The sequence below is a fragment of the Cololabis saira genome, chromosome 7, assembly GCF_033807715.1.
Source record: "Cololabis saira isolate AMF1-May2022 chromosome 7, fColSai1.1, whole genome shotgun sequence".
NCBI lineage: Eukaryota > Metazoa > Chordata > Actinopteri > Beloniformes > Belonidae > Cololabis > Cololabis saira.
In genome coordinates, this window is record NC_084593.1 from 14,279,435 (window position 1) to 14,289,517 (window position 10,083).

The 10,083-nt window shown below is 36.7% G+C and overlaps 1 protein-coding gene across 1 annotated transcript in view; it reads right to left on the bottom strand.

Annotated features, from left to right (window-relative positions):
- The window catches only part of LOC133447336 (cohesin subunit SA-2), a 40,530-nt gene extending 35,073 nt beyond the window's left edge, over nt 1-5,457 (bottom strand). Inside the window, exons 1-6 of the mRNA XM_061726009.1 lie at nt 5,429-5,457; nt 3,142-3,238; nt 2,710-2,931; nt 1,719-1,815; nt 1,368-1,444; nt 726-930 (exon numbers count right to left, since the gene is read on the bottom strand). Of these exons, the coding sequence (XP_061581993.1) occupies nt 726-930; nt 1,368-1,444; nt 1,719-1,815; nt 2,710-2,931; nt 3,142-3,238; nt 5,429-5,457 (727 nt within the window). The remainder of the gene's footprint in view (nt 1-725; nt 931-1,367; nt 1,445-1,718; nt 1,816-2,709; nt 2,932-3,141; nt 3,239-5,428) is intronic.
- Nucleotides 5,458-10,083: the final 4,626 nt, after the last annotated feature.

Sequence of the window (10,083 nt, forward strand, 5' to 3'; positions counted from 1 at the left end):
TAATCAGGACTCGATGTAAGGGAGTTAGAGTACCATTTACCATTTTGTTGGTAGAATTACTAAAACAATACTTAAAAGAAATCAACACCTTCCGTCCCTCGAAGAAATCTTCAAAAAAACAGTTTTTCTTTTGCAAAATTTGTAGTTTATTCTTCAGTTAGCAGTTTTAATGTAGAAGTATTCTGGAAATCACAGGTGCCACCACAGTCTACTTTTACATGAAGGATTAGAGACACAAACAACTAAAACTGGACACACAACTGGAACAGTTTGATGATTAATAGTTACTTTAACTGTCAAGCAAAAGAATTGTACCCTTTTTTTTTTACTTAACAGAGCATATTTGAATGCCCTTCCTACAATGTCCAAACCTGTTCTCATGCTAAAAATGTTGGTTAAATAGAAAACAGAAATAAAATTAAACCAAATCCAAGCCAGCTACACAAACACATTCAGAACTAAATCAAAGAAAATTATTGACACTAATTACTGGAAGAGCATGGCGGGTACTCGGTTCCTAAAGATTTTGAATTATAAACAAAACCTTGTCAAGTGTCTGAAAACAGGAAATGTAAACATGCTAAATGTACATTTTCTGTAAAGTAGGATTTCAAACATTTGCTTCAAATTTGCATGAAAACACATTACAATTCAATTTAATTACTAAAGCAACAATTGAATTGATCGGTGAGTTTTCTGTACCCATGCAGACATGATTTGCTTACCGAGCAGGGTGCTGGTGTGTCTGAAGGCTCGGACCTGGGAGTCCGACAAGCCAGTGAGCAGCGCCAGTAGGGAGGGGAAGAGGTATTCGTCATAAATGAGGCTGTTACGACAGGAGCGCACCAGAACCCTAAAGAACTCGCACAGACTGGCTTTGAAACGCTTCATCTGAGGACCTGGAGTGCTTAGAGGGTAGTTCACTGAATCCTGACAGAAGAAAAGAACAACCAAATAAACAAAACAGCAACAAAAAGGAGACAAAGAAAATACCTAATATACTACTCTCTGTCTAGTTTACTAATAAGGGACAGAAGCCTGGGATTTGTTTGGATAATGACAAAAACATTGATGTAAAACCAAAGTGATTAACTCATTAATGTGTTAATCTATCAGTATTAGATTTTAATTAGCACAATCTTTTGGGACATGGAGATTATTTGAGCCTCAAAACTAATTCCACCAGGATTAATTGAACAAAGTAGACACACAAAGATACAAACTTGCAGACTTGCAAGAATAGTGGTTATTTTTTTATTTCAGCAAATCTAAACTATGAACAAGCGTCTTTGAGATCTTTTAAAAGCGCTCTATAAATAAAATGTATTATTATTATTATTACTAACAGTGGTTTTTCAAGCTCTCACCTCATTGAACTCCTTGGTTAGATTGCCTATGATGTCAGCATTCTGCATGGTTTCAAACATCTCTCTGGTGACCACACCTAGGTCAAAAGAGCAGTAATTACCCTTTAGAATTAAAATCAAATATCCACATAAAATTAATTTACTTCTCATTTCATTTTCAAATGTCAATGTAGATTTCATTAGACAGGTGGTTAACACAGTACAGACATTGTACTTGAGCATACATAGTGTGAGATCAATACTGCAAATGATGTCTGAGTCTAAATTTGAAGGATAATCTGTCCAACTCTAACCCCTCACCCACCACCGCTCTCTAACACCCGTCTCCTGGCCGCCCTCTGAACCTCTGACCTTTACATCCGCAGGACTGAACAATGAAGTTGATGAGCACCAGCAGCCCGGCCTCGCGGCTCTGTTTGTAGCCGTCCAGCCACTCTTCCACCACCGTCTTAAGATTGACAGGGAGAAAGTAGCGGATAAGAAAGCTGCACACACGTCAAAAAGCAGAAGGATGTAATTAAAATGCACCAGGATTTATGAATTTCATCTTTAACCACTCTCCTCTCATTCTTCACAGTAAAAAATATCTTGCTTGATCTACTTAAAAAAAAAGATTAAGGCAACTTTTTCGCATGAGATTTTTATGTAGATCAAGAAAGACTAGTCTTTGTATAAACTACTTAATTTTTAGTATGTACAAAATTCATTTGCAAGTAAAGTCAGCTTAATTTTGAAAAATAAAGTAAACTTAACACAATTAAGTTGACTGTACTTGCAAAATGTATAATTTCCATACAAAAAATTAAGTAGTTTATACAAAGACTAGTCTTTCATGATCTACATAATAATCTCATGCAAAAAGTTGACTTATTTTTTTTTAAGTAGATCAAGCACAATATTTGTATCAGTGTTGTTGGCCTTCATGGGTTTGTATACAATATTTTTCAACTGCCCTCATTTTACTCATTTCACTTTGCATTAAAACAGCATAATAAACTTTTTACTTCCCCTCACCATACATTTTTTCCCTTTCTTTTGTTCTGTCATCCTTCCTTTTAGTCAGAAGAGACTGATTATGGCACAACAATACTTGGGATGGACGAGTGCTGTCAATCATTGACTCTATGATCCAATGGAAGTGCTCTTTCCTCTTTGCGTATCAAAGGCAATTCTGTAGGATCACATCAGTCAGCCACTGACGGCACATGATAACGTCTCTCATTGTCAGTTTGTTTCACCGCTCATTACATATGCCTCCTTCAGCACCTCCCTCCCATCATCTGGTCATCACCGTCATTACCTTCCCCCCTTCCTTCCATGTTTGGCAGCTTAGTTTGCTCACCACTATGGCGCTCTTTCCCGAGCAGACAGCATCATAGATATCCTTAGCACTGATACCCGGGCTCCCGTTGCCCAGGCTTTCTGCTGGTGTAGGAGAGTCCTGGCTGCCTGATCCTTGGTTCGGCTGCTGCTGCAGGGACGGGCCTGGAGGAGGGGAGATGGGGCTGCTGCCGGGACTCAGTGTCAACCTCAATGCAGCAGCACGCCTGGGTCTCTTGGGTGGCTTGACATGAAAGAGATTTATTTAGAGATTTGCAGTGAATTAATGTAGGAAACAGAATAGTGCTGCAGTTTTGATCGTGAGCCAGAAATAGAAAATGACACAATGTTGCAGTACAATTAAATACCATAAAAAAACTAACTTTAACAAGATCAAAGCCCTGAGCTACTGCCATTAAATGAGTTAACTATTTTAAAAAGAATACAATTTTACCAGCGGTGGATTTAATGCTTGTTTTCTCCGCTTTGAGTTACTTGGTTGGGCTTCGAAGTCACTGCCAGATTCTGAGGTGAGATCCAAGCCGTCAAGACTGACAAAAAGGGAAAACAGGTGAATGACGTCAAATCTCAGCAGAAGGAACGTATTACTCATTATGTGAAGACTAGATGTCTGGGAAGACACACTTATATTAAAACTGTGAACTTCAAAATAGTGTTTAATATTGAATATATTATTTTTGTCATAACTCCCAGTAGTCTGAATTGATTTTTTAACTTGCTGGTCACTTCCTATCTATCTTCAGCTGGCCTGTTCAACAAAAGGACACACACTAAAAAAAAAAATATATAAGTGCGTGTAAATATAACATATTTAAATCTGTGATATTAACGATTAAAAATGAAGTTTGTTGCTTTACATGAATACATCTACTTTTGAACTTAATCTGCATTTGTTCAAAAAACAAGACATTGTGCATTTTTTCCTTAACAAGCAGTATTTATGTAATCCCAGGCAATCTTTTCATTTACACACAAACAACAAGCAACGATCTTGTTGTATTTACCTTTCCTTTAACAATTTTAATCTATTGGGTAGACTGACCAACGTTTAGATGAAATATGCTTTATTTGTTTCAGTAGAACACCACAGTAAAAAAATATCTTGCTTGATCTACTTTTAAAAAGTTAAGGCAACTTTTTTGCACAAGATTTTTATGTAGATCAAGAAAGACTAGTCTTTGTATAAACTACTCAATTGTTAGTATGTACAAAATTCATTTGCAAGTAAAGTCAACTTAATTTTGGCAATTAAAGTCAACTTAATTTTGGTAAATAAAGTCAACTTAACACAATTAAGTTGACTGTACTTGCAAAATGTATTATTTACATACAAAAAATTAAGAAGTTTAAACAAAGACTAGTCATTCTTGATCTACATAATAATCTCATGCAAAAAGTTGACTTATAGTGCCCACTCACTAGCAGGACACTCTGTGCGTCCGAAATGCCATACTAAAATATATACTAAAAAGTATACTTAAAGGAGCTGTATGTAAGAGCAATAATAAAACGAATCATAAAATGACCCCGATATGTCAACTGACATTTAAAAATCATGTTCATTTCAAATACTTATGTCACTGACAACAGGACTCAAGCCAGGATATTCCAGTTTAAAAAGAGGAGTTGCAGCCCTCAACTGATGTTTATGTTGTCATTTTTTGTTTTGGCCTGAAGCTCCACCCTCCACCTATCTCCCAATCACGTAGTCAGTATTGTTTCGGCATCCGGGTTGCCAGCTCGGCTCTTATTATCGCAGCCATGGCAGCCTACGTTCCTGCTGCATTCTGCAGCCTACCTGGCAACCTCTGGTCGGGGGGAGGAGGGGGAGGGTACACGCCGCTCAACAATATTTTGAAAGTGACTGCAGTACCAGTTTTGGCCATTTCTTACAGACGGCTCCTTTAAATTCGGCACACTTTTGAGTAAATATCAGTAGTGTGCATTAACGTACTATTCAGAGCCCACACGTCCCTTCCTGCCGTTGGGAGGAAGTGACGTGTCACAGCAGCAGTAGCAGCACCGCTCTGCTATTTCCCGTTTATTCTGGCCGAAACAAGATGACATTATATAATATTATTATATACGATTATTATAATATTAATGTTATGTAATAATATTATTATACTTATGACATATACTTATCACCTAGCAACCAAACGCCGCTGCATTGCATTGTGGGAAGTTTCTGCTTAGCTAGTGTCCATCAATCCACACTAATAAATTTCTCCGGAATGAGTATGGATAGTACATACTATTGAGTACGTACTAATGTTTCGGACGCACTAAAAAATCTTGCATACTCATTATGGTGGAAGTATGCGATTTCGGATGCAGCCACTGTTTAGTTTCAGTAGGTTAGAATTCACAAGAATCTAGCCGTTATTAATGATGACGATAAGTTTTCAGTTAGTGTTCTGTTACCGTTGGTTACAGGGCAGCGTTTTTCAGCTCTTTTGTTCCTCAAACTCCTACAGACGTTTTTTTTAAGTAGATCAAGCTCAATATTTGTATCAGTGCAGCCATGTGTCTTACTTAATTTATTAAATATTCAGTTGTCATTGTTATCATGTTCATTTTTTCAATTAACATATTCTGTTGATAAATGCCAAGTTGTGTCTAAATATTTTCTGCATCTTTACATAATGAGGACATACTTTGAATATACAATAGGAATATTCACAGTTAATCAGCCACGTAAAATACTCAGCCAAAGTTACCTGTCCAAATCTGGGCTTCCAACTTCCATGTTGGTTGAGGGAATGAACAGATTATTTTCTGATACCAGATGGTATTTATTTCCAAAAGGAGCAGCTGAGTGAGAAAGGAGAAGAAATGATGCTTAGTAACAAAAAACATCTTTGTAAACCTTCGCATTGGCCAGGTAGATACTGCCACAGACTTCACACTGTTTCCAAAGTCCCTTAACGTAATTACTACTATAATTACGACAATAATTTCGGAGTTAAAAGGTTTAAAAATGCAATGAACAGACAAATGCCGCGTTCCATTTGTCCTCGGAAGTCGGAATTTTCCCAGTTCCTAGTCGGAATTTTCAACTGGAACGACCCTCGAAGTGGGATTTCCTACTGGGAAAGTGGGAGAAGCTTCACCACCCCCGAGTTACCATTCCCAGTTCCCAGTTCCGATTTCCGAGGTAAATGGAACGCGGCATTAGTAGCAGTGTTAGCTGGTTCGTTCGTGTTCATCATCGCTAAAATTAAGTGATAAATATTTAGAAGCAAAGTCACATCTTTTAGAAAAACATAATTAAATTACTCAAAATATTTGAAAACCTGGGAAATATATACATACACGTATGTGTGCGTTAAATAGTCGTCAGATTCCGCTCTTGATAGCGATGTTGTCCGTCTTATCTCCGGAAACGTCACATCCAAGACGCGCGAACTCGTCCTGCCTCCTGATTGGTCAGCACTCGGGAAACGCCGCCCTCTGATTGGTCGGTTTGGACGGTCACTCAATGGCTATTGGTCACTTCAAAAGTGACGGTTACTGAGCTGCTAAACGAAATGCCGTTGTCTTTATTATTACAACTTTATTATTGGAGGCAATTTAGTCTTTTAAATTAAATTGTTCAATAAAAATGTATCCAACCGCTGAATTTTTGAGACAAAGACTTTAATCTGAAGTTGACCCCTGTTATGTGCTTTTTTGTAATGAATCTGAAGAAGCACTTGATCATATAATTAATTTAATTTATAATGTACTTTACATTCAATGAATCTCAAAGAGCTACAACATTCAAGGCAAGAAAATCAACACAAAGCAGCAGTATCATCACTAAAACGCAAAAAAAAGTAATAAAAAAATCATAAAAATCAATGGCAAATCATAAATCATAGGGCATATGATTTTTCTGAAAAGGTGGGTCTTAAGTCTACTTTTGAAAGAGTCAATTGTTTCTATTGTGTCCTGTCTCACAAACTTTTTGGCGTGAAATTAGAAATTGGCTATCTTTAAAAATGAACGACATCACAAAATTGGAAATATTACATTTTATATAGATAAAATTGACAAGTCAGTGTCTCTCTTGGTTAATGTCATTCTTTTACGGGCTAAATATCATTTACACTGTTGTGAGTGGAGAAAAATGAAGCCCTCTTTCCATTGTTTTCAAATGATTTCAAACGTTTTTTTGTCTCCATAAAAAAAAAACAAGTAAAATAACCGCAAAAAAATGACTAGCTGATATATCAAAGTAACTTTTATTTTAATCTCTTTCTGAAATGTCAATGCTATTTGCCTTAAAATACCTTACTGTTTTTGTTGTTAATTTTATTTATGTTTACCTTATTGTTTGTGTGTATTTCTCTTGTTCATGATACCTCCCAAAACATGTTCTATTTTCTTATACTGTATTGTATTTCCTCCACAAGCAGTTTGTATAAATGTGTTTTTGTTTATAAATTGTGTTCAATAAAAAAAACAACAACATCAGATTGAGAGAACAAAAAAAAGTATTCTTTTTTTGTTTGCTTGTTGAGTATTCATGCTCTACGTTTAATCTTTCAGGCTGTTTGTTTAGTTTTTAGCATCCTGGTGAGTGGCTCCCCATCCCTCTCTCCTCTTGTGGTCCTTCCCTGCCTGTTCCATTGTTCTGTGTTGAAAGGTTATTATCTCTGCTGTCAATCCTGACCGGATCAAACCACATGAAGCACAGCTTCTGCTCACACCCTTCAAAATAAAACCCCCACTGGCTTAGTTTGTGAAAATAAAATATAGTAAACAGCATTTGAAGTTGATCAAAAACACACTTTATGAGAAAATGTTGAACAATATCTGTTCTCGTCTTAGGGACAACTTTGATGAAATGCTTGAATCCACTTATTATCCACAATATTGACAACTGTGGTTTAAAGGAGTTTGGTAGAGCATTAGTTTTTAAATATGCCAATTATTAACATCCTGCATGTTGGTGTCACTTATAAAGTATTTGGACTAAAATATTTCTGATTCTTTATTAGTAGCTTAAAAACAATAGTATGTTTCATTTAAATGAGACCCATTAAACATAGTTTGTAATATTGTTTATGCAGAAATGCCTTAATACTAATACACACACAAACATATATATATATATATATATATATATATATATATATATATATATATATATATATATATATACACAGTACAGACCAAAAGTTTGGACACACTTCCCCCTTTGGTGTGTCCAAACTTTTGGTCTGTACTGTATATTTATTTATTTATTGGCTCCAACCTTCTTGTCAACTCTTGTTGCTCAACTTATAATCCTAAAGCGTCAAAAATGTTGGTGTATAACAGAGGAGAGCCTCAAACACTTAAAATCATCTGAACTATTCACACTATACACTCTGGGATTTGCAGTACAAGTGCTGTTTTATGAAATAAAGTACCTTATGTGCCTGAGAGCATATGCTTGTGTCCCTGAAGTGACATCCAAATCGAAAACACTGACATTACTGTCACTTAGTTTAAAAGCAGCTGTGCAGGGTATGGTGATGTCACAGACCATACACTTTCCAGTCTCCACTTCTCTTTCTCTACTCAACCGCACATTTACTGCTCCCCTGAAGTAGACAGTGCAAAACCAACACTCATTTTTTTTTTTAAAGAAGCTTTACCTGCAGAGAAGCAGAGCAGAGTCAAGTAAGTGGCTGATTATCTTCTAAAACCAGCATATGAACAGAGCTGTGACGTGACTGAAAATGCTTCCTTGTGGTTTTTTGACAAAAAAATGTCAGACATTTCCCTATGCCCTCCGAAAACTGTCACTCTCTGAAATTATCATTTAAAGCAAGTGTCTAGATGAAAGAAGATTACAAAGGATGTAAGTGTTTATTTAGCTTTCAGTTTGAACCCATTTTTGTGTAGTATAATACAGTTGTTCTCAACTGGTCCGGCTTCGGGGCCCTCCATCCCTCCTTCATCACAAGCCGGGACTCAAATCACAGACAATTTTCTAGTTCTCAAATTCATTGAAAATGTAGTGTAGCCTCAGATTGTAGAGAAATAGCAATGTTTTCACATACAAACGTGAAATAAAAAAGTGCAACTGAAAAATATTTCCCAAAATATACTACCGGTAATTATATGCACAATACAGTAGGAGTGAAGTTATTCAGTCATTAATCAAGCTTCAAACAGGAAGCTTATTTGACAATCAAAATATTTCAACAGCCACTTTTAACAGACTCAGGTGGCGTTTTCCTGCAAATACATGAAAAAATAGGGAAGTATATCTGTTAGAGCCAATTTATTTTGTGTTGTGCTTCCCATTGAATACCAGGGGTAGATCTTTTAGAAGCGCATCTATAAATACAATTTATTATTATTAATATTATGTGAATTTTAGTGGCATTTTTGCACTGTAGGTTGTGTATGGAGCCAGGGAATAGGTTTATAAAGGTGAGGCTGATCACGGGCAGGTGTGCTGGTTGCGGGTGATGAGCACAGTTTTTTGACCCTTTCACTTTGGTTTTGCATGGTTGCAGTTTTTGTTGGTCTTGCAGTTTTACTGATCTCATGCATTTATGCAATATAAGTGCATGTAGTTCATTGGTGAGAAAGGAGTTTGTGTGTACCAATAAATGCCTCTTTCTCTTTTTGAGCATCACAAAGGATGTTTATGGACACTCATTCACACAACTGACATGCTGCCCAAGGAGACGCATCATCTGTTTAAGGTCAATCAGCGCCTCAGTGACTTATAGATTTTTGTTTGGGTTAAATCAATTCAAGTCACTAAAAATATCTATCATATATATAAGGCTGAAAATTATGTAGGTTTACCTGAGAACCTTACCTCCCTTAGATCATCAAATAAGAGTCTTCTTATACCTAGAATTGACACTAGATCTGCTCACGGTGCTTTCAGTCACTACTACACTCTGGAATTCCTTGCTGCAGGAACTAAGGTCTGCTCCAACAGCCCTCTTTCAAAAGCAGACTAAAAACTTACCTTTTTGCACAGGCGTTGAGTAAACTCTACATGGTTGGCTGAGTGATCACACTTTTGTTAAAATGGAATTATTGTTATTTTTCTCTTGACATCCTTTTGTCTGTTTCTGTTATTGTAAACCTGCAATTTAGTTTGTTTGTTTCTGTATTTGAGTACATTGAGTCCATGCTCGTCGTGTGAAATGTGCTTTTATTGGACCAAATACATGGTTGACCTGTTAGTTCCTATGAAGCTCCCAGACCCCTGAGGTTCATCTGGATCCTGTTTGTTGTGGTTCCAGAACCAGAACCAAGCAAGGTGAGGCAGCGTTCAGTTATTCTGCTCCTCACCGGTGGAACAAACTTCCTGTAGACCTGAGGTCTGCTCCAACTGTCAGCTCCTTTAAATCACGCCTAAAAACATTACTGTTTA